We start from the raw sequence: 25,590 nt of genomic DNA on the forward strand, positions 1-25,590 counted from the left end.
CTGTTATTGGCTTATTCTTTTAATTTTAAGGTCTCAATAATGTTTGGTTACAAAAATTTATTTAATTATCTTTACCTCTTCGTTTGAATTATTTGTTATTTGTAATGAAACGTTGCAGATTATTTATTTATCGTTTTTGGATGTATGATCTCATCAATAAATCGATAATAATATGAATACATTATTATACTCTTAGTATTTCTGTACTTTTGGATGATTTGTTTGTGCTTTAGTTAATTTCGTAAGTACTAATGGAACAGAAGTACGAATAGTACAAAGTACTCTTTTCTTTAACTATATCATAAGCGATTGATTGATTTAAAATCATATAATAGCCAACAGAACCGTTTTATTCATATGTTGACTTAAATTATAATTACTACAGGATCTTTGTTGATCATTTATAGATTTGTCTTACACTCTTATACATCAAAATAAATATTGTACTGCTTTAATTATGTTTTTATTAGAAAATAATTGTTTTCTACTTTTTCTTTCTATTTTCAGATTAAAAGTGATTAAAGTGTTCGATAGCGACAAAAAAAACTAAAAACGTATTGAAGAATAGCAAAACAAGTAAATTTTTGAGCATAAAGTGTGTAAAAATGTACGCGTGAATGTTGTGAAACAAGAAAAGCGATAACGGTAAGTTGAAAAATTATAACAAATCGAGTGTAGAAATTATTAGAGCACGGTTGACAAGTGATAAGTGCATTGCAAAACGGCCCACAGTAAGAAGGTGTTATCGTACCGCACAGTGCAAGTGCCGCGGGTGTGTTGTGCGTTTCGGTGTGGTGTGCGCTATGGTGAGGTGCATCGTGGCTGCAGCGGGTAGCTGTGGTGGCAGTGGGTCACCCCAACGGTGAACACCGGTCGTCGCAGTGGCCCCCCAGAATGTGTCCAGTGGTGCCGCGGGGGCCAGCCGAGCGTACGGGCTCATACTAATGCTGCTGACATCACTGCTCTCGTCGGCGTGTTCCCTAGCGGTGCCATCGGCGGCACAGAAACACTACGCATCCGGTGGCGACGATCAACACGGCACAACATTGCCTGCCTCGTCAACGTCAACATTCGTCGCACCGTCCTCCCATCCAGCAGCAGGTGGGGCCACCGTGCCGCTGCTCCATCAACAACCACACTACGAGCGGAAGCAACATGGCCACCGGCGACCAGCTGACACCAGTCACGGCAGTTCGGAGGAAAGCTGGGACGGCGATCCGAAACACGTACCCGATCTGTACAATCTGACACTGGCGGCGATGCGTCAGTATCTGCGCAACCACCTGAATGCGTCCCGACACGGGAAGGCACCGCGCAAGCGCTCGCACGTGCACGTGGACGCGGTGGACGTTGAGTTCTATCGGCGATTCAAGGAGTTTAACACTAGCCAGGCGGTACTAGATGGAGTCGCTAGCCATTTGCCGGTGCTCAGTACGAACAGCTCTCAGCACAGCCAGGACCCTTCGGTTGGGTCGACTTTGCAGGGCGAGCCCGGACCGAAAGATCTCGACGAGACACCGTTCGCCGTTGGCGTCGCGAATGTCACGCCCGAACCGTCGCCCGCAATTTCATCGTCGGTGGCTCCTGCCGGAACTGCAAGTCCGCGCGATTACAGTGTACTCATGGATGATCCACGTGGCTACATCACGGCGTCCTCATCGTTTCCGCTCCGACCGGGCAAAACGTCCACCACTTGGAACAGCACCTTTGCGCAACACAGAGGTAAGTGGCTTGGGTAGTCGTAGAAAAGGAAGAATAAGACGTCTGATGTCTCTTTAGACAGCGGTAATTTATAGCTCGATGGGGACAACAACATCAACATTCACAAAAAAGAGGGGGTATGGGGGCTGGCAAGATGTCGAGCATCCTGCCGGGCGGCTGCTCGTTAAATCGCTCATTTTATGGTCATCCCGCCGACGTGTGACACTTCTCAACGAAGCGGATCTTAGCGCCCCTTTACATCTCTTCCCGGTCGATGAATGCCCGGATTGAGTGTCAAGTTGATGACTCGTCGTCTCTTCGCTGTCCGTTGCAGCGAATTGCATTTTGCTGTCGTCTCGGTTAATCTGTAAGCTGGCGACGGTTCTGCTATGACATTGCCAAAAAAAGCTGAATTCCTCACGCAAGAAACAAAAAAATGTCTGCGAAAGATGGAATGGACGGGATAAACCGCATGAAGATCGTAACCATTGCTTATAGGGTTAAGATTTCATTGCATCCCGTTTTTATTCATTAACGAGCAACATGGGACAATGCCGGCGGGGGGATGAATAATGATTGGCTGCGTTTTCGATGCACACTGGAACGGTTCAGATGCTTCATTCCGGACGGTTAAATGTTTCAGATAAACTTTGTGCTTGTGTGTTTTGGTATTCCATTTCGCGCGAGAAGATTGATTCAGACGCTATGAAATGGACACTCACGGAATCCATCGAAGTGCAGCTCCAGCTGCGCCAAAAAAAAAACCCCCGTCCTTCGCTGCCAGGATTGATAGGCTGGAGATAGGGGAGCCTATAACCCGAATCGTATTTTCGGCGAGTCTCCTCTTTTTAAGGACAGGCGAAAGGTGCGAAGTTTCCCCCTAGAGTGACCGGTCTTTGCAACCGGATTCGCCTCGATGCATCTCCAGTTGGTTTGTCTGGTAACACATAGCGACTGCATATTGCATATTCATCTACACCGCCGAGATCCGCTCGTGCTCGAATCCAACTCTGATCGGTTTCGCAAAGGTTCATGGTTAAATGGTAATGAGCATCTAGACCTCCGGCCTTTTTTCGCAAGGAAATGAACGAGATTTGAATGGTAAATTGATGCCATGGTTTGGCTCCCCATTGCTGTGTACTGCGGTCGTGATTTGTAACGTTAGTGTGGCTGACTGCGGTGTAGCTACAAACCAAGGGCGACTAATCGGATAAGCTGGAGGATTTGATCCAAAATCGTGTCAAGAGTGAAAGGGAAATCACCTGAAAAGCATTAATAGACGAAAATTTAATGTGATTTGTACAAGGTTATGAAAGATCAAGGGAATAGCAGTCGAGAAAGTATAATCCTAGACATTGAAGTGACCTTCGTCAGAGATATTAATAGAACCTGCAAGTTATAGTGGTAGAGAACTCGATGCTCTCTATAGTGGAACCATTCATCGGGATTCCAATCATGCAACGAATTGTCCCTATTGCTTTCTCAACTCCAAACTGATGTAATCTAAACGCAACCTTTGCCAGGTTTTCAGGAGGATCAGTGAGCTTCTTATCCATCCACCTTTGATGTCTTCAGAACTTGCGCTCGCCAACATTGGTCTTGAGGCCAGTACTGTTGCTGTACTGCCATTACCATCTGTTGCAGTGTTTTGTTTTTCGCTCGCACTCGAAGAAAAAAGCGCATGCGACACTCGTGCCCTAGCGCGTCCATTCCGAATGCTGGACAGTCACGAAATAAACAAATTTGTATCTAGTTTATTTATTTGTGTGCTGACGGGCAAGGGTCGTTCCGATTGCAAAGGGGTGCTTTCTGGTGTAGATGCTGCCGCTAGATTGAGGTTTGCTGCATCAGCTTGATAACACGCACTGATTGCTGCTGGGTGAACGAGAATATGCTCCCCGATGAAGGCAATGTGGCGAGACTTTCGACGGTGCACGACCTAGATTTGGATGGAAGTTTGTTTGACAGGCCAAGTTTGGGTGGTTGATACGAAGCGGACTAGCGGTTAGTTTATCTTGAAAACTTGTACCGCCGAAGTCAAAGTTTTGATCTAAAATAACTGACCTACGGCGAGGAGACTCGCCTTCGTGCTTTTGATGTTTCGTCTTCACTCACCTCGCGTATACCACAGTTGCTGCGACATAACACACCAACATAACCGTTCATTTGCATAACAGATAGATGTCAATTGATAGCTCACCAGTGCGGGGCGCAGAACTGGCAATGAATGAATAGACATCAGTGTTTCGATTGCAGAGCACTGATAACAACGCATGGAGCTTCGTTTCACATAGCCCACATACACTTTGAAAGGGAAGCGGGATACAAAAAACTCTACCACTATCGCTTGAGCTGATGTTAGGTGGATGATAGCTCCATTTTAGTGCGAAAAAAGCGACCATTGAGGGTGTGTCTGGCTGTAAGAAGCAATAGAAAGAAACCTCCCCCAAAAGGTGGCTCATCATTTTCGTTTCGTTGACTTGCAAATTTATGCACAAACTTCTTCTCTCTCTTTCTCGCCATGGAACGATGCTTGCTCCGGGTTTTGGAGCTGGAGATGATATTCCGAATGCGACTTGATTAAGTTTATTGTAGAGGTCCGCGATTTGAAAGCCATCAGTAGCTTATTGTATCTCCCCTGTTGGGTTGTTGTTATGCTCGTGCACTGTGGTGAGTTCATTTAACAAGTTCTGTTAATAAGGTAGATGGTCCACAGGAAGTCAAAACAAGATTAGATCAGTTAAGTGTTGTGCAGTTAAATTTAATTATGAGTGATAGATTTTCTTAGTGTTAGGTTCCTTTTCTCAATACTGCATGAAGTCTTCTTAATATATTAGACGGTTTGCAAATAACTACAATCAGACCAACTGTAACGATTTCCAACTCCTTCTCTTATGCAATAGCAGAACGACTGTTTCTGATTAACCGAAATCCTTCACCAAATCCCATGTCCCTTCTACATCCTACCATCCGTCCGAAGGTAGTTGCAACACTAACCCAAACTATTCTCAAAAACATCAGGTGGGAGCACACAACGAGTGCAATTTTAATTTAACTCACCCTAGCTCTACAAGCTCTACACCCCTACGAGCACCTTCTTCATCGGTCCACCGATATTCCCGTTTGCTTACGGGTACAGTAACAGACCTAAATTAATGCTCGCTGTCGAACGATTTATCCTGGCTCCGACCGGCCGGTAATTATCGTGCTGCACCGGATGCTGTGCAATCGTCGTTGTTGCGTATTGCAGAGCCCGCCCGAGGAACAACGGTGACCCAGTACGATATGAGTCGTGTAACCGATGCAAAAACTACCCCTCCATGGGGTGTCTTTTATGGGTGAGGTTTATCGTAAGATTTACGCTTAGACAAATGCAACACTGGGAGGATTTCGCAGCGGCATTCCATTAGTGGCACTGATAAGACCTCCATGATGCTGAGGATGCTGAAAGCAACGGTACAACAGCAACATGGTAACGCTGCAGTAGTACGAAAAGCTGTTCCATTGCAACAGGAACACACGGCACACAAAATATTGCCAGTCTATAATTCATATTTAAAACGTCCATATGACGGGGCGACCGGACTGTGGTGTGTAAAAATCGTAAAATGTCTGACCGGAAAGTAATAGGCTGCTGGCAAGTGTCGCCGTCTTCGAACGGTGTGTCGTTAAAGGTTCGTAAAAAAGCGCTTTGGAATGAAAAATAAAACACAAAGCACCGAGATCCACCGTACCAACCAACGGCAGCCAATCCCTTCGTGTGGCTAGTAACGGAATTCACATGTACATACGCGCACCGGTTTGTTGGTGAAGCAAGAAACAAGAAGAAGCACCAACAGCCACAGCAAACAAAACCTGAAAAAAAAACCCCGCCATACTACACAGTCTCAAAAAATGAATATAAAATTGCATGATGACGTTATGTGCTGCAAATGAGTTTAAACGGCGTAAAGTGTGAAACTGCAACGGACGGTTAGTGACCGAACATTTTATGTATATACGGGTCGGAACGTGTACGTGTATTAACGGCCATAAAATGACGCTGAAATTTGGCATGAAAAAATAATTACGACCTTTGCCATCTGTCTGCCTGTCCGCCTGGACGGACGTTTGGTTGTCTCCGCCAGCCGTCTGCCACCGTCGTACGCCTTTTCAGAAACTTCAGATTGACAGTAGCGAAAGTGACAGCAGCAGTAGTAGTAGTAGTAGCGTTGACGTGTCCAGCAGATGAGCTTGTGGTACACTCACTTCTTCCTGCCAGCGCAAAACGATGGCATGAATATTGGTCCTCTGTTTGTGGGGCAAAATGGCCATAAAACTTTCACAGCGATTGATAGCACTGCATCGGCTGGTGCGAGAGTTCATGGCGTCAAACGCGACACGGGGCACACACACTGAAGCTGTAACGATTTGCAGCTGACAAACCGGACGCGTGCGATGGCCGTGCGGGAGTAGGAAGCATTCCGCTGAGTAACGGTTATGGTGCATTGGCAGCAACAATTAGCCGCCGTTTAATGGCAACCGACAGAGATACGGAGGGCCAGACATCTGCACTCGGTTAAATTATGACACCAACAATGCAATGATGGGAGACAAAAATAAAAGGTACACGGACCGATAAAGGTGTTTCTGATGGCATTGCGATGGGTGATTATGTTTTTGATAATCGTTGAAGAATAAAATTATATTCTTAAGGAAATTACTACAGTATATGGGAGATAAATGGATTCCAAAATACCATCAAATCAAGAGTTTTACAATAATTCATGCATCGTCCTTTGCATAAAGACATTCTGAAGAAGATATGGTCACGGTCTAAAGAATAAATTCGGAAGCTTAACTGTGCACCCATCGGTTTTATTATGCCACAATAAGTGCTCAGAGCAACAGTAGATCATCTTCTAAGTTTATCAACATCTTATAAGATTATATAAAGTGGGAAAGATTTCAAATGCTCTGAATTCTCACTAAAAAGTATCCATACTTTCTAAGAACACTGCTACATAGGGAATAGCTGTTACTAAAGTTGTTGCCGAACACTTTTCTAATCGTGTTCAACTATATAAAGAATATCCTGGATTTTATATACTTGCTGTGGGCTGCGTGATTGACAGGAGTTTTGACCTCAGGGAAAGTGAAACTACGAGGTTCGTCCTGCAGTACACACGCTCTAATCGTTGTGCAGGTCGCCTCAAGCGGCTCAAAGTGCCAAGAGATTATTGCAAAATATGTTTAACCTTACCAATGGGTATCGCATTTGCAATTGCACACTTTTATTCATGTGATGCAAATTCTAATAAGCCTGTTGGCGTTCCGAGTGCAGCAGAAAAATTCCAAAAATTCTCCCTTTTTTTTTAATTCATAAAACTAATGTCTTTACAACGCAGTAAGGTCCATTCCTTTCTGTCAGCATTATTTCTGCCGTGCTTTGTACCAAACATCAGCGATAATGAACTGACTAAATATCCTTTTTTCTTCCATTGAGGTCGAGTAAATCCCTTCAGTGCATCCGTCCATACAGTTTCGGTTACTTTGTTGCCTGAGCGAAATGCTGATAAATACTCGCCCGCTGAATAAAATCATATTTTGCATTCTGCTAGAGAGTGACATTGGTACGATCCGGGCTGGTCCGTAGCATCGCCTACGGGACGTCTGCAAATGCAACATTGTGTGCAGTCCGTGAGTATTGCCTGGAAGGTAGGAATTATCTCGAACAACAGTTGCCAGGATTTGTGAATCACTCAAAGGGACAGCAGCGCGCGAAAGAGCGTTTGGAAAAAAAGTGTAAAAAGGTACATTTTTTCGTTTTGGTTCTGTTTGAATCGTCCACCTACCGTGAATCGTTCCCTAGTGCTGGGATTGCACTTTTTTGATTGGTTGTGTGTGTGTGGTGTGGTGTGTCTCGCGATCACCTTCGTGAGCTCCTAGTTGCAGTGTTGCAGTGTGATTTAATCCGGCGTAAAGCTGATTTATTTGCATGCCAATGCATATGTAACGTCCGGAAGCGCGGGAAAGAATGCGCGAAAGTGATTAAAGACCTGGAAATGGGGATTATAATTTGACTGCAGGCGTATCTATGTAACTGCAGTTGCTTTTTTTAAAGTATTTGCGAGAGATTTTTCCAATGGATGACTTGCATGCTTGGTTCAAATGTAATATATCAAACTGTTCATTGAAAACGAATATCGGGATGAAGTAACACACTTTAATAGAGTGTGATCATTTTACAAGACTGTTTTAAAATTGAAAGTTGCAGTTGAAAGTTGTGGTGAAGTGAAGTGAACTAGGAAATAGAAAGTATGGTGAAGGCACTAACTTGGAAAGATAAAATTTTGGCCAACTATTGTTGGCCAAAATCTATTACTATTTGACTATTGTCAACGTTATAACTTAGTAATAAAAAAGACGATGAGACTTTTGTCATCTTTTCTTCTTGATACCAAATCGTGATACCAAATAAATAGCGATTATTGTCGTTTGTTCAGCCAATTTGCCGACTATCTTCTCAAACGATTTTGTGAGGATTTCTTACCGTATTGTCTACACCACCTATCAAACATAAATAAATGTGAAGTTGAAGTAAATTGGCTCAAGTAATATACAAGTTTATCTGGGTAATTGGACTCTATTGGATACAAAAATGTTTCCGGTATTGTATAAGTAACCTCAAACAATACTTTATAAACTCTTAACTTTATGATACTATTTAGATAAACTAAACCAACTGAAATGAATGATGATGATATCTACCAGACAAACTGACTCAGTCGATTACACTGCCTGCCAGGAAATATAACTCAACATCCACACCCACCGGTGAGCATCTGCGGTGAGACTGAAATGTGAGAAAGTCGAAAAAGTTTCGTCCAATTCGTTACTGATTCATCCAACGCCAGGCGGGAAGGCACATGCACTTGTAGTCAACCACGGGGCGTACCACCAGCCGAGAAGTGCAGTGTCAAATAAAAAGCGTCAGTTTATATTAGAAGTCACATATCGTTTGTGGTTTTTTATTTGCGGCTGGTTCTTTTTTCATTCCGTACAGTGGAATGAGACACGTGTCGGATAGATTGGAAAGATTGTGGGCAGCAAAAGGACAGGGATGAACGGGAGATAAGTCGAGCCGGCTTCATTCACTGACAGGATACGGGATATAGAAGGGCCCCAGATGAGTCCCCCGGCTGGTGGTGGTCGTTTTGCAGACGCTTTTTACAACTCCCTTCTCTTGCACCCTCTTTCTCTCTCTTTCTCTTTCTCTCTCTCTTTCTCGCTTCCTGGGATACTTTCCCGATGGTGTTTGCTGCAGAACAGAACGAGCGAGACAGTCTCGAAAGTTTTTCGGAACAAGGTTTGGTGGTAAAGTTCTTGTGCGCCTGCCAGCCTGTCTGTGTCTGCCTGTGGCCGCGAACTTCAGCGGAGCTTGTACAATCCGCAAGTCCTCGCCCACCCTAGTTGGCGCTGGCATGCATTACCGAAAAACTGATCTCATTTGCTGAACGAGGTGTGTTTTGGATTATTGTGCTCGGTGGAGGAACGAAGCACTTGGCGGTGGCTGGGTGGAGCTTTAGCTAAAAAAACTTTACCCGACAAGTGCACCACCCGAGAACATAACCAAATGGGATTAAATTTGGCAACAGTTTGTGCTTCATAATTTATGCAAAATTATGAGTTTATAAATCAAGCGTTTCTTGTTTCGGACTGGAGTTTTTGCTTTTTAGCCCGCTCGTTGACCCTAGCCCCCACTTCATCTTCTCGGTCCACACCTCTATCTGGTTGGCAATACCAGCTGATTGGTGATTTGGAATCGATCCTTATGTTTTTTTTTTTGTTGTTGTTGTGGTTTTTGTTTCCTTAATCAAAATTTGTTCGCCCTTGGATAGTTGGAGTAGGGCGTAAATATCTCACATTTCCAATTTCATGCAATAACCCGAACACAACGTGTGCCCGTACGTCCAATTCCTACCTTCCAGCGCGAATGTCTGTGTCCGCCTGCCTGATTCATTCGTCCGTGTAAGAGACAGTGAATCGAACCTGACGGCCCAAGATTTCCAGCGTACTGATATCTTATTCGGTTTGCCAAACCGTCGACCGAAATATGAACCAAAATTTGCACTGTCGTGCTGAGGTTCGTGGAATAAAATTTTATGCGCTTCGTTGCTACGTGTACGTGTGCCGTGTCTGTCTGTATGGATTTTGTCCGCAAAAAGAGCAGCGATCATCCATGCGATGGAAGCGGATGAAGTGTGCGCGAGTGTGTCGTATTTTATACGATTTGATGATTGTTGTTGCTTGTTGTGGTTTGCATTTTGGCGTGCCGAACTTTCCTGCGAGTTCGAAGCGTTTGAAAGGCAAATGAAATTGCAATTTTATTAGCGATGGTTATGTACGGTTCGCGATGAAATTACTCGCGGGATTTCGGTTTGGCGGACGCGAGTTCAGTACACCCGGGCATGTGGAATGGCATTGAATAAGCACTTGTTTGAGGTGCGATGGATGCTGGGCCGCAGCGTAACGCACGTGCATGAACTTTTTATTGGTCATTTTCGGTGTGAATTTTGATCCCCGCGAGAATATGCATAAAATCTTATATGAGTTGTGAGAGAAAAAGAATATAGTTTCGTAGTACAAAAAAAATAAATAAAAAAATAACTGTGACAGCATTCAATTCCAGAACCTTGCCTCAAGATAACAAAAAAGATTCAGGAAAGATTCAGAGATAACAGAAAAGAAAAAGAGAAGTCAAATAAATGTAAAATGCAGTCATAAGATATTTATATTCTTAAATCACAAATCGTAGTTATGAACAGTTTAATTGGTATTGCAAATTGCAAGCTAACGGTGGCCCGGTGGTGTAGTCGACAGTCTTCAAAACGCCAGTCTTCAAACGCCAGGACCGGAATTCAAATCCCATCCGGACCGTCTTCCCGTAGTGAGGACTGACTAACTAACTACGTGGTATCGGCAGTCTAGTAAGCCATTTCGATGGCCGGCATGACCTTAGAGGTCATTAAGCCAAGAAGAGTGAGAAGAAGAAGATGCAACTGCAGAAAAATGGAGGGAGAAGGATCGGGATGCGATGCTCCACAAAAATAAACGCGGCCCAAACTTGCCTCCAACGGTATGTCGGACGCCAAAATCGGATCAATACTGAGCGAGTTATCGCCGATTTTCCACGGGAATGCTGTTGTTTTCCGCAATAACTTGACAGTGAATGAAGGTATCAGATTGGGGTGTTCTGCAAAAAGATGCGCGACCTCAGGACGCATCCAACGGTATGCCGGACATCAGGATCGGACCAGGAATGACCGAGTTATTGCCGATTTTCCATGGGAATGCTGCTGGTGGAATTTCCCGGAAGTGCCTACTTAGTTTCTTGTTTGTATTTAAAAAAAACACGTTGTGGAAGGCTTTTTCAGCGAAAATTTGAGAAAGAAACAAAAATGAGAATGAATAACATAAAATTGAACAATATAAAATCCGGCATACCGTTGGATGCGTCTTGAGGCAGCTGATCCTTTTGCCAAACATCTCAACCCTTTTCCTCTACTCCCTGTCAACTTATGGCGGAAAACAACAGCATTCCCGTGGAAAATCAACGATAACTCAGTCATTCCTGGTGCGATACTGGCGCCCGGCATACCATTGGGTGCGTCTTAGGTCTTAGGGATCGTCGTCTCAACACGATCCCTCCACTCCCCGCCAAGTTATAGCGGAAAACAACAGCAATCCCGTGAAAAATTGGTGATATCTTGGAAATTTTTGAATGAAAGTCGCTTAACACAGAAATGATGGTTTGAGTATCAAGTTTAAAACCTCCACCAACGTTTTTTTTTTCCTTTTTTTTCTGACTAACATCCTAGAATCAACTAGCAGCACGCTAATAAACTTGTTAAGAAACTCTGGCTATAACTTATCCACCTTTACCATGTTATTGGCAATTTCTACGAATACAATACTCTCGAGATTACAGAAAATCCCTTCCGGTTAGTCTGATTAGGATCGGTGATCCCTTTGCTTCGTGCCGGCAAAGAATCACAGCGCGGGCAGAGAAAGGCTAATCCGTTTCCTTTCGAAGCAGCGTGAGGCAGCGTGCTGCCCATGATAAGTGTCCGTGACCCTACGCTGCTACTTGCAGCGTTATCCTCTTACAGGTCACTCGCGCTCCGGTTTGCCAGCTCAGACAGTCAATCACTGTAATCCTCTGCCCGTGGCCCGGGTTTTGCCGAATTCGCACCCAAACTTTTCCCACGGGAGTTGGTTCCCCGATGGATGTTTTTCCTTCGATGCTCTTTTGTCACTCGCACTCGATCCTCCCAGGTTGATCCGGAACATTTGAAAACGAAATTGGATTTATTGGTGCCGAACCGGAAAAAGGGGCAAGTTGATTCGTTGGCCACGGGATAGTACAGGTGTCTCTGCTTAGCTGGTGCATGCAGGTTTACCGATCTGAACGATAAGACGTTACCTGTGTTACCCTTTTTCTAGACTTTCAGTTTTAGCTCGTTTTGGAGCTCGGTACACGTCCGATGGCGACCGTGTTTAAGAGGCTGGGTGGTTGCACCATTATCGACATTTGTTGGCAGGACTGTGTATGCTCGTTTCGTTTGCATGCCCTGTGCCGTCTTCGTCAAATAAATGGCTGGCTCGGGATCGGTCACCCTCGCTCGTAGCCACGTGTCGTTTGTGGGCACTGCCAGAACGAATGCGACAGACGACACAAGTGGTCGCACATTGGTCGCGCCACTGTGACATTGTGTCTTTGGGTGTGTTTGTGTGTGCACGCTACTGTTTCGAGTGCAGAGGTTTTTCGAGTGGAGTTGGGCCAGTCTAGACAGGGGCTAGACTTCATAAAAAGCGACCGAACAGCATGCATGCATTTTCACGCTTCCGAGCGCACGGATGGTTGGTCGGGTGAAAAAGGTAGGTTTTGGGGTGGTACGCTCCACACCACCCAGCGTTTTTCTGCGCGGCGAAAGGATGAGTTCGTCTTCGGGCACTGTTCGATGATGCATACAACTGGCGCTGCTTACCTTTGATCATGACGGTGCCACACGCGGTGTACGCTACTACGGTCGTGCAACAATTTGGGAGTTTTTTTTTTGTTGCCATTTTTTCGTTGCTTTGATCCGTGCCAAAGAGCGTTTGACAGTTTTTGAAGTTCGATTTGTTTCCTTCGAAAATAATTGAGGAAAGAGTTAAAAAAGAAAAAGGGGAGAACTACCAATTCATCGTTAATTGTGTCTGCTTGGGATGTTCTTATTTGGAAGACGTTTAAGTGTGGCCAAATGGGCTTCATACCAAATACTGAAAGAAGGCAAGAAAAATAAAAGTTGTTTTTAATTTACGACAAAGATTTTATATTCTTTTCTCTGTAAATACACTGGGGAAGCAAGCATTTAATTGACAATTTTTTACCTTGTAAGGAGAATGTCGCATTGTTTCGATGGGGAATAAAAAATGTACAGCTTTGTTTGTTTATTACTTTTTGATGCAGAGTGTACGCAGGAAGAAATCTGATGTGTTACGGAACAATCGTCATGTTTGGTTTTTTTTTACATTGACTGGCAGACGATTATTATAAGAGACGACTGCTTAAATTTAGAAAATAATGCGAATGAATCATTTTTGCAACTTCTCTCTTGTTGTTAATTAATAATCCTTGCAGCCGAATTAAATCAGTATCAAATGAAAAAAAAAGTAGAGACAAAAAAGCAAGACTCATTGGCTTCACTTTCCGAAACACTCCGTTTGTTCGCTTTCCTCCATTGCAACAGCTGCCATCGAAGAAGAATGTATATTTTGATCAACATCCCGCTGTCAGTGATGGATGATGCATGCGGTTTTAATATGCAGATCAGCCTGGTGTTTGGCTGGTCCGCGCGCAGCATAACGGCAGCGATCCTTCCAATAGGTCAATTAAATGACTGATGATCATCCAAATGCGACAGCGAACGCTTTGAATTGGAGCTCCACGCAGTTTTATTTCTTTTTTTTCCATTTTTTTTTGGGAATGTCCAAAAGAGCGAAAGACGACGGCTCGACGAAATGAAGGAATGGATGTGACCGAAAGGAAAAAAAAACGCTGGAGACTCTCGGCTCATGCTTTCGGAATGACTGCTGAGGTGCCAAAAAACCAGACATCCGTCATGGAGCGACAGTCGGATTGGGTAGACAGAGCAAAAAAAAAAAAGAGTTAAATGAAATAATGTTTAAAAAATCGGCTCCATAAGAAAAGAATAATAATGGCTTATGTGTGTGTGCTTGTGGATCGTTAACGGACGGCCGTGACAGAATTTGCAAAAAATAACTCACAGTACTCACGCCCGTTTGTATACTTTGCTTTATTTTTCATGAGTTTGAAGTTTTGTTTCATTTCACGATACAGAAGTATGACGAACATCAGTGAATTATTTTCAAATAATTGACTACAATTTATAGGAAATCCAGCTTTAAATTCATATTAAATTATAAAAGAAATAATTGAGGATTACAATATTACAACATTGATCACAGGCTATTGCACTTAACTGACACCAAAAATGCAAACCACCGACAAGTGTTAAAATGCAAGACAAAAGAAGGCGAAAACCGTCCCCTCCCGAAAAAGGAAAAGAAAAACAACAGAGACAAAGAGTATCCGAACCCCAAAAGTGAGCAAAATAAATGTCGTTTGGAAATTTATGCTGCTGCTCCTAGGGTTTGCATCTTCGACCAGTGTCCCGGGTGTTTTGGTGTCTCGCCTTTCATACGTGTTACTCACAAACTAACAAGCAACGCACACACACACCGAACTCATCACAGTTGGTTAGGATGGTTGAGTTTGGCTTTGTTTGGTTCATAAATTTCAGCTCTAAATGATCGATTAATTATGGAAACCGTTCCGATCTTTGGCGCGTTTACGGTTTGGGGGTTGCATTTTTGTCTACCCAGCAAGAACCTCATCGTCGGTAGTTTTGCTCTCCATTTTTTCGGCTAACATGATATCAACCTTTGGTTTTTTCCCCGTTTTACTTTGCTCAATTATTCTCTTGAACACTCCAGTCCGATATCGGGGCTCGGGTTCGATGAAAGTATTACGAGAGCAGACAGCATGATGAATCACAAAAATGGATTAATGGATGGTTTTGGAAAGCGTTCGAAAAACCATTGGTAGCAACATTCCTTTGAGTCATTTTCATACTTCGCAGTAAAGAGGAGGAGCAAATGGAAAATGGATATGGAATTCATGCTTTCAATGCGAGGAAAATTCTGAAGCTTGAAACGGGAAGCACGGTTAATTTTTTTCTTTTGTTTAATATTACCCACTTTATATTCTTTCAATAGAAAAATGCAGTTTTGGTTCGAGTTATTTTGTACGAATTTTTATAGGTCTGATAGGTTAAAACTGAGCTGTGTAAAGATTGTGGTGCATATCAACCAGATCACAGCTTTGCAGCTTCACATGGCAAAATAAGAGAGTGTTTTCTGGTATACTCGAACAGAGCTTAATTTTATAGACCATTTTAAAGAGTAAAATTGTCTCCATTTTGATTTTGAATTTCTTTAATACTTAGGTGCTAGGAATTGAGAAATCATTACTATATCGAGTTGCTCCTTTGCCTATTTATTATAAATAATAATTCTTCCCAACAGTCATCTTTACTTCGTCAAGCTAAAGATTAAAAATTTTAAATTTGAATCTGTTTTTAACAGTCAATTTGCATTTGGTACATCCCCTGCGTCCGCTGTGTCTCTCGTCTCAATCAATAAAATCATCCCGAAAGGCTCTAAATTAATTAAATGAAGTAAAAAGAAGCACATCACACTGTCATCCGGAGAGAACTTCTCGTTTCAATTTAATACGACGGCCAACTGACCAAACGGGGTCACAGAATGGAAATGGTCCTACTTCCTTCGTCACCTCTCGCCATCGCACCATTCCGCCAGCTCCAGCTGTCTGCTCCTTGGCCTTTTCTGCGACATATTTCTGTGCTGCTTTTTTACTGTTTCTTCTTTCCCCCTCTTGCCACCACAAGCACGACGATCGTTCCCTAATGACCTCGATGAAAACCATTTAATAAGGTTGACTCGGTTTTATGTGATTTTTATTACTGCTCGTTCATCCCGGCGATAAATAAACACATTTCACCGGTGCACTATGCGTTCAGCCCCAAGGCTGCAGCTGGCCCCGGGACAGTAGATGCTCCGACATTCCCCATGCGATATAAGGTAAGGTTGTTGATGGTGATGATGATGATGTTGTAGCGGTGAGTGAAGGTACGCTGGTGACAGCAAACTGACGGGCCAGCGATATAGACACTTATCCGTCCGTCGCTGGAAAAAGAGAAATTGTGACTTCAAAAAAACTGTTAAAACTGAGTGTAAGCGAAAAAAGCAACAATCTTGGCCATTTATAATTGTCATTATCGTTAAGGGATGACGAGAAGCTTTGCGCTGTTGTCTTCCTCCTTTCAACATAAACAGAAAAGGCTGTAGAAAATCACATTTATACGTGCCGTGTACTTGCCGGTGTTGTAGTTTGTTGTAGGCTTTTTAGGGAAGGAAGGTTTACGAGCCGTTTTCTTTGTTAAGAAGCCGACACAAAAACATGATACAATTGGCCTGTCTTCCTATGGGTCACATTGATGGTAGACGGGACCAGCGAAAAGGAAGCAAATTAAAACATCTTCGCCTCGCAGAGGACGTGCGTCCCTATTATCCCTTGCGCGGATGTGTCCACGCCACGACGCAGACAAATGTTGTGCAATTCTGTCGTTACATTATTCCAAAACCGTCCCCATTGGGTAACAACCGAACGGCGTAAGAGCAGCAATAAGCGAACAGCAGCAACACGCAGTAACGACAACAACTACACGCAGCCCCAAAAAAAAAAATAAATGCAACAATCCTTGTGTTCCAGCGTTTCCTAATTTGCTTAAGCTCGCAAAACCAGCGTTGGGTTCGCTTCTTGGCGATGCACCATCAATCTCTGTCGCGAAATTAATTTCTCTCTCAACTGCACATGACATACGACGCCAAATACTCGACAACAACGCAACGCATAGATCCATCGAACCCACCACCACATCATCCACATGCAAAGCAACCAACGGTAAGAAGATACATGTACAACAAGCCAAAACTGCAACAACCACAAAACCTCTCACCCGGGCGGTCGAGCCGCTGTGCGTACGCTGTCAGATTGCTTGGGCGAAATATTAATTATTCTCGAAAATAATAAACAATTACCGAAAAAAGGAGGCCTTTTACGCTGATTTATGGCTACAAGCTATGGCAAGATTCTTCAGGTTTACACTGCACACACGGTGGACACAAGCACGGTGACACACACACCACAGGGCACTCCCGACTAACTTCGTCCGTAAGGGTTCGTTGGCCGTCATCGCACTGCGTGCGCAGACGAGCAAAAATGGCACGTCGAGATCCTGCTGGAACGGGTGCACAATTAAACGCCACGATGGTGGTCGTACGGTCACTGTCCGGTCCGGTCCGTGTTTTGTTATTTGGGTGCAATTGCACACAGCTCATTGGAATGCACTTTTGCGGTGAGCGATAACGATGATTATCGTTCTCGTTGTTTTTTTTCTCTTTGCTTGTCCGAGTTTTGCTAATCTTGCCGTATCGTATCGGCAGGACGGTTACATGATGGTTGGTTTTAGAAATTGGACGGTCTGACTGTTGATTGCATTTTGATGGGTGGAAGTAATTGATGCAACGACGAACAGCAGCAGCAAATGATTATAGGGAAATTATGATTATGATCCTTTCATTTGATGAAGCTGTGAATTAGCTTTGTTGATCTTGAAAGCGAAGCATGAAAAAGATCTAAATATGTTTTAACTGACGGTATAAATTCTACACAATTTATTATAATGTTGAAAATAATAGAATTTAAAAGAATTATTTTCACTCTGCCACTGTTGTTTCTTTATCAAGTGGTAGTCTTTTCTCCTGCAGCAAGGACTGATTATCCAACTACGAAATATCAGCAAGTAAAGCAAGCCATTCGATGACCTAGTAAAGGGTTAAGCCAAGAAAAAGATAGAAGAAAATATAAACTCATGTATCAGGTATAATTTGCACCAATCATAGCCTTGATTGGATCGAAGGCTAAGGGCCTGGAAATTAACTACATCTTCTAAGCATTAGAAGTTTTCTCTTAAATAACGCTCTTTCTTAGATGTTACTGAGAGATGTTTCATTTCACTTGATCAAGTGATTCTTTGGTACAACATGGCAACATTCTTCGTTTGATACTTCTCTCAAAGGTCTCCCATCGATACAGGACTCTCTGCAGTAAGATCTTCAACCGAGAAAATCTGCACTCAACAGGACCGGATGGGTGAAATTAAATCATGGAAAGCCATATGTGGCAGACCAAGACTTTAAAGTTGTAGTTCCAAAGAAAAAGAAAAAGTAAGTTAGTTCCAATCTACTACTACCAATCTTCTTTGAGTTAGTCAAATGTGCTTTCAAGCTGAACATTAAGCTCCATGACGGTTCCTAGCTACATAATTAGGACATTGCTTCTGATCGTCAACAGTCAACACGCATCACTCACCATGCAGCGGAAAAATAAACTAATGACATACTCCGCATCCGCAAAATTTACATTGTTGCACATTGTTTCTCGCACGTTCCCAATGTAGCAAACCGCCCCCCGCAAAAAAAAGGACCTCCTAAAAGGAAATTCGTTAGCAAATACGGGAACGAGCTGTAATTTGAGCTGTCTAGTGAAGTTGCAATTTCGCCATCGGTGGTTTCCGCCGTGTTGCAAACATATCACAATAATTCATCCTCGCACAACAACAAAGTAGCTTCGGTGCGGTTCACCTTGTGCGTCCTTGATGTGCGTTTGCCGTGTCCATGGTAGATTTTTGGGGTGTTTTCAAAGTAAAGCTACAAAACCACTTACCTACTGATGGCGGTGGTCGCTGTCTGCTTTTGGACAATGTTTCACAAGTTTGGCACCGGAATTCCACCGGATCGGTTTGATGATCGAAGGCAGAGTTCACTCGGGGAGGTACGGATTTTGGGCGATGGACTTTAATTGCGCCGGGACCCAACGTGTGTATCGGCCCGGCGAGACAGGGCGTCTTGGTACACACGGTTGGAGACGGCGGATACAAAGTGATGTAAAGTGTCTCGAAAGTTTCGCCCAAAGTTTTGTGTTCACTTAGTGGCGCGTGAGAGGGGAAAACATGCACACACACACACACACACACACACACACACACACACAGAGTTATTACTACACTGCTCACCACAGACACCGGATGTACGGGCTGTCTTTCCGAGCGCCTAACTGGATCCTTAAACAAATGTTACTTCCGATCAAGCGATGGCGGACCGCCGTGTTTGTCCGACCATCGGTACGATTTGGAATATCTTAAATCAACTGTTACCGAAAGTTTATCGTTACGGTTCGATGCAGAAGCAGAAGTGGCAGCCGGTCGCTTCCGGCTTTGCGCATCATATAGGAGAGAAAAGTTTTTTTCCAACAGGACGCTGCCTATGAGGGTGGGAGGGCAACGCACGAAGGCTACCAATTTCGGTGTGAAATATTTCATTTTGAAAAGCTAAACGGACGCACTTGTTTCAACGGTGCTGGCCACCATGGCGCGATTCCCGGAAGTAATGGTGTTGGATAGGATAGAGAGGAAACACTCTTTTGAGTTTTTTTTCTCCCAAAACTCGATATTCGAGGGATGAACTTTGTATAAGAGCACCATTGGCACCCATGAGTTTGCTTGTGACTTGGAATTAGTGTAAATTATAACCAACCAAATCAAGATTTCCTACGCCAAAAGGCACAAGTTTCTGAGCCGTCGGAAAGCAAGGAAAATTCATCGAGCACTTGGAGCATTGAGTAGTTTCTTTATATCTTTTTTATCGGAATTATTGGATGTCATTAAATGTCAGACTTACATCAAAATGTGGCATAGTTTTTTATACAATTTCGTAAACATATTTTAAATTAATTTTTAAGACCCATAAACGTCATCTACACTTGACAAATGAATAATTAAAAAAACCAACCCTAGAGCTTCAAGTTCCAAATGCTTCCAAGCATCGATTAATTTCTGTCCAGTGTTGTTGCAGCCGTAAATACATTTTTAACTCCAAACAACATAAATACCGGTCATAAATCGTTGCGATGTTAAATAACGTTAAAATGCAATTTGGAAAGCAAGCAAAACACAGATCGGCGCAACGGTTCATTTTGCCCGTATTTCTTTCCAACCGATGCCTGCCAGCAGCACACGTAAATCTGAACCCCTTTTTTTTCGAACGGTCCCAACAGTTAAACAAAAAAACTTCCTACAGATCTATTTATTGGGTGCTATTTCGTGATGAAATTTGCAACAAACGGCGAATGTGTAAAGCAAAATAGAAAACACAAAATGTTACAAAATTTCATACCAACGGCACGATTTACGCATTGCATTCCAAAGCTGGCAAGAGGTCAACCTTTCCCCAAGAAGAACGAGTAAAAAATAAAATAAAAAGACGTCAAGGTCCGTGAGTACAAAAAAACGCAGCAAAACGGTTGATACAAACACATGAAATCCTTTTCCGTCACAAGGAGTGATATATGGGTTGGAAGGCCGTAAAAATGGGTCAAATTGGAGAAATTAATCCACAAACGCACATTGTATTTAAAAAAAAAACTCTTCAGCTGCAAGGTTTTGCGAGACTGTTGAGCTTTTTCATCATGCAGAAAGGTGAAATCATTTTGACAAAATTTAATGTGATTTAAACTGCTAACGTCGGACAATTAATGGTTGCTGGAATGTAAATAAGATTCCTTTTCCCAGTGGATGTCAATTAATTTACATTTATTTAAACATATATTCTTTAAAAAACACAAGAGAGAAGGTAGGAGAGATGGAAGAACCAAACAGAAAGGTATATTTTTCGATTATTGCCTTAAACACCCCTGCTTGATGCATTCTTTTTCCCACAATAATGTAAATTTTACATTTAAACATTGCCTTTCCAAAGCCGACAGACATCCAATTTATCCCGGCCAGCTCCGACATCCTTCTGCCGTCGAATTAAACCACCAGAAGCAAGATCGGCTGTCAGTTACACAAACGATCAGTGCCCGCGTGTCGGGCTTCCGTCCGCCGGTTGCCGCCTGCACCAACCTTTCGAACCGTTGTCCACCGTGGGAGTGCAACATTGTAGTAAAGTACACATGCTGCTGCTGATACACACACACACACACATCCCAGAAGCAAGTGCTGAGCCCCTGTCACGTTCGGCTATCGGTCAAAGTGATCGAAATTATGTGCGACACACATTGGCACGTCAAGGCAGCGAGGCGTGAAACGAACCTTTCGCGGTTTTGGCGTGTTCCGTTCCCGATTCGAGGCGATGCGGTTACACTTTCACGATGCAGCATTGGGTTGTGCAAGGCTGTGCAGTTTGATCAAACCGAGCTTACGCGAGCGCGATCCGGTAGGTGACATCCGGTTGTCGGCAGTGACATGTGCATGCATGGGAAGCGCATGGGTGATATGTTGCGATGGTCAGATGGAAAACGTGTGACACCTTTGAAATTAATTTCTTAATATTACCAATTCGAAAAAGATCTTCTTTTTTTGTGTGTGTGCTTATGCTTCATAATTAATTTTTCTGCTGAGAAAAGGACTTCTGTTTATTCTGGCTGAGAAAAGGACCTCTGGCGTTCTGTTTATTTGGCGAAGGTAATTTATGCTGGTTGAAGTTGCTGCCGCGGTATGAATTTGGTTAATTGTAATTGATGTTTTTTGTGATGATTTTATGTACTTGAATTGCCTCATTTTTAGGTGAACTTGGGTTACTTTATTTAAGTTTGAATCACAGTTTGAGCTACATTAAAAAAAAAACCTTGAGCTAAATAGTTTTTTTCCTACTTTCTATTTTCAGGTAAATGAATCATACAGAAATAACACTGTCACTTCGTAGCACGAGAGAGGAAATGAAGTAAAAACGTGCCGTAAGAGATATAAAGTTATGTAAACATCGACATCTCTGGGGATTTTCTACAAATACTTTTTTTCTATTGCGACAAGTAACCTCTGAAATTTTCGAAAACTCAATTATGCTTTTAATTGAACATTTTTACCTCCTTTTCCTCCCATTAACCTTCCTCCAATCCTTCTTACCGGCACTGAAAATCAGTGTTAAAAACAGTTAAATAAAAATCACGCTCACTAAAAGGAGCAAATTGTCGAAAGGTCACCAGCGGACGACGAACAACCTCGTGCTGGCTAAGAGCTATAAAAAAAATCACAAAAAAACAAGGGATGAAGCGGGCTATACTCCATCGGCCAGTGTTCCACATAGCTTCACCCTTCGTTGACCTCGTGCCGTTGGGAAGCCATGGTGCAACGGTTTGCCGGGGTGGTGATGATGGAGGCGTTAGTTTTCCTTTCCATCGCGTTGCATTGCACTCGAACTCTAACCCGGACAATAGCCTCCGGTGCACTATCGGCTGAGTGCACTCGCTAACACTCTCGCGGCCCCTGTCGACCGGTGGAAAACTGTGACCGGAAAATGCATCGACAAAGCAGCAATCGAGAATCGTGAGAGTGAGCGAGCGAGCAAGTGACGGGGGAGAGAAATTTTCAAAACCTAGAAAACATCCCTCCCAACCCTCGCACGGGAACAGGATAATGACATCGGTGCGGTGCAATGGCAGCGTGTTGATGGCGTCACTGTTTTGTGAAGTTGGGGATAAAGGGCGATGAGGGGAGGGAGAGAAAGGGAGAGACAGCGGGCAGGGTGAAACTGCATGCTCGCAGCAGCAACGAACCCGAGGTCATCGGTGGTAAAGGAAAAACATCGATTGCATGCGCCCGCGTACATAATATAGTGCAATCCGAAATTTCCGTCTAGACTGGAGACAAACAGAAAAGTGCATTGGCCAACACGAACGAGACCATGCACCAGTTTCTTCTTATGTCGTTCTCTTCCCTGTTCTCTCACTCTCTCTCTCTCTCCCTTTATTTCTTTCTCTTTATGCACTCGAATGCATTCTGGGTGCTGGGGAGGTTTTTTTTTTTTGCACAAACAATCTCTACAGGTTGCCGATTGCTGCACTCTGCACTTGGTCTACAGCCTCTCGCTCGATGTCTCGCCATTGCACTCCATCATGATGCTCGACACAGCTTGACGCTCTCTCTCCCTCTCGCTTTCTCGCTCTCATTCTTTCTCTCTCTCTTTTTGCATAAAACTCACCATTGCACAAATAATCGGTGCTTTGGTTCATGTGCTTCCCTGGGGACAGACCCTCCTGGTAGAATGGTTCAGGGTTAGCGGTAACACTGTCGACTCGGGGCGGGTGGTGGTATAGAACCGGAGCAAAAGCCCATACCGAAACCAGACGGTCACGTCGTGTCTGGGAACGGGCACAACAGGCGGCAACGGTGGAAGTGCAGTTGCATCGTCAGGCGATTGCGCTACAGCCGACCGTCGACGCCACTGTGCTGCAACTGCAATCGCGCTCACTCGCAAACGAGTTAATGCACCCTGGTCGGCGGCACACGAGCACGTTTTTCAAACATTGCTTTTCGGGGTTTTGGGCTAATCGCACGGGTTTGGTGGTGTTTGGCAAGCAATCATGCATTATACTTCTAAACGTGAGTAGAGTTCATTGCTTCCGTTGTGAAGGGAGCGGTAGTAGTTCTTTATCAACTTCTACTCCTTGGACCTTGGAGCATCGATAAAGATGCATATTTGAAAGTTCAATAATCTCATACTCGTTCCCTTCGATGACGGACCGTACCGTCTGCTGGCAAACTTCACTGGCACTTAATCCCACTTTATGGCCAATTATTGACCCAAGCCTTATCTTTACGACGAGTGTCTGTAAGATCTTATCCAGAAAAAAAAGATGAAGCACTTGTCTGTGTTGCTACCTTTACATACCGAGGTTTTATTTTATATTGTCTTTAGAAAAGGACGACTCCTGGACCGTAAACGTTGATGATGATAATGATAATAGTAATACATTACGCCCTGGGAAATGGTTGCATTAACAGACGAGGATCTTGACAAAAGTTCTTTAAAAGAAACATTAGCTTATAATCTTTCGGAAGCTGTACAATGTAAGGAATTAAGATTAAGGGAATCGAAAGCTTCTTTGTCCAGCTTTTGTGTAATTTATAAATAATGCAGCAAGTTTAGTTTTAAATATAATGTTATGGGTTGTAGAATTTAAGTAATATTCTTAAATTTAATCAACTTCTGTCGTTACATTGTCTCTTACTTTCATCGGTTTTTTTTTCTTTCTACATTGACTGCCTTAATATCCGTTTTTTATAACTGCTGCTTCTACAACTTTAATTAGAATTAACCAGCAAATGGTAGAGCATCAGAAAAAAGGAATTCAGATAACCATTGTTTAGTAAAAAAATGAGTAAAAAACCATTGTTTAGTAAAAAAATTAAAAAAAACCTTCATTTTTATTCATTTTCCGAGTGAACAATACGCCACTGGACCGTCATAATTAATTATAAATAAATAAATAAATAAATATATTCATTTTACATTTCATCTCTCTCAATTTTCGCATCTCAACATATATTGTAAGTTCTTTTGCTTCTATAAAGAGTATTTTTTAAATGTGTTATTTAATTAAAAAATAAATAAAATATTTGCATTAAAAATATCAAACAAGATTTTCGCAGAAGCAAAAGAATGTAAACATAATTCCAAAGTGCTAATTCAAAGTATTTTTAAGTTTTCCTTCTTTACATTTATTCTTCATCAACGCAAAGCCTTCAAATTCAAAGGATACCTTGCAACCGTTCCAGAAAACTTTTCCTGGCAAAGAACCAAAAACCCTATTATCCTAGCGCCTATAATTAGGAATACAACTTCAAGCTCCAATCAGTCTCCAAGATGGAAAGTGTGAATTGAGGAAAAAAAAATCATTCCCACTGAGATGCCAATTTCGGGCTGACGGCGGTGTTGAAAGAACGCCAAACGCCGTGCGTAATTTAAATTGCTGCTAAGTTTATGACACATAAACTTTTTTCGCCTTTTACGAGGACTAATGTTTGCATCGACTGTCGTTTGTGCACTTAGGCAAAGTAGAAAATCATAGACCAACTGCTACCGTTTAGCTAGTTTCATGATTGCTACGAATATGTTGCTGTATATGTAATTAGCTACTGCGTTTGCCAGTCTTGAGTGCTGTCAACAAGGGAGTATAGTTAAGTATTAGATGCTCATCAATAAATGACATAAATAGTTCCTGAGAAAAAATCCCAAATTAGTCGATTGAGGCTCGGCGAGGTGAAACCAACTCTAAAAAATGAAATGAGTGAATGGTAAGACAATTGAACAAAAAAGACGCAAATCCACTGGAACTGCAACACTGAAGGGTAAATGCATTGTAGATGCACAAACACAGTACAAAAAACCACGATACGAAACTCAGTTGTGCAACGAAACAGACAGCGCTAGTCGAAGGGCGTCCTCCAACTCAAAATCCAACCTCTGTCTGGGTGTCCCGTCCGTCTGGGCGTTCGATGTTGAGTTTGACCTCTTCCCTTAAACTCTTACCGCCCCTTGCTGTTGGTTTGCTGCTCCTTCCTACTTCCGGGGGAGCGCCTGAACGCCAGGGTCGGAACTGCACCCGCCAGACAGATAGAAATCAATGCACTTGGGCTCCGGTCGAAGTGTGGATCTTGCACCCGCGTTGTACCAACCAACCTGCAACAAATGATGCATCTTTGTTGCAGATCGAGGTGGGTGAGACAGCAAGAGAGTGAGCGAGGGAAAGCCAGGAGGGAAACAGAGAGGGCAAGTTATTGTCGGATGGGACAACATGGTGGATAAGAATGATCAACCGCCGGGTTGACGGAGGTGAAGGCAGTGAACGGGCTTGGGTGG

The 25,590-nt window shown here is 43.2% G+C and overlaps 4 protein-coding genes across 4 annotated transcripts in view; 2 read left to right on the forward strand and 2 right to left on the reverse strand.

Moving 5' to 3' along the window:
- LOC126561486 (diacylglycerol kinase 1) overlaps positions 1-25,590 on the reverse strand; it is a 483,147-nt gene that overhangs the window by 368,819 nt on the left and 88,738 nt on the right. The window lies entirely within an intron of this gene.
- Positions 1-25,590, reverse strand: part of LOC126563414 (uncharacterized) — a 111,752-nt gene that overhangs the window by 30,579 nt on the left and 55,583 nt on the right. The window lies entirely within an intron of this gene.
- Positions 1,541-25,590, forward strand: part of LOC126561826 (uncharacterized) — a 112,729-nt gene continuing 88,679 nt past the window's right edge. The window contains exon 1 of the mRNA XM_050218158.1: positions 1,541-1,722. Within this exon, the coding sequence (XP_050074115.1) occupies positions 1,623-1,722 (100 nt within the window). The 5' untranslated portion in view covers positions 1,541-1,622. The remainder of the gene's footprint in view (positions 1,723-25,590) is intronic.
- The window catches only part of LOC126561965 (juvenile hormone esterase-like), a 188,213-nt gene continuing 167,452 nt past the window's right edge, over positions 4,830-25,590 (forward strand). Inside the window, exon 1 of the mRNA XM_050218361.1 lies at positions 4,830-4,834. The gene's annotated coding sequence lies outside the window, so the exon portion shown is untranslated. The remainder of the gene's footprint in view (positions 4,835-25,590) is intronic.

The sequence above is a fragment of the Anopheles maculipalpis genome, chromosome 3RL, assembly GCF_943734695.1.
Source record: "Anopheles maculipalpis chromosome 3RL, idAnoMacuDA_375_x, whole genome shotgun sequence".
NCBI classification, from domain to species: domain Eukaryota; kingdom Metazoa; phylum Arthropoda; class Insecta; order Diptera; family Culicidae; genus Anopheles; species Anopheles maculipalpis.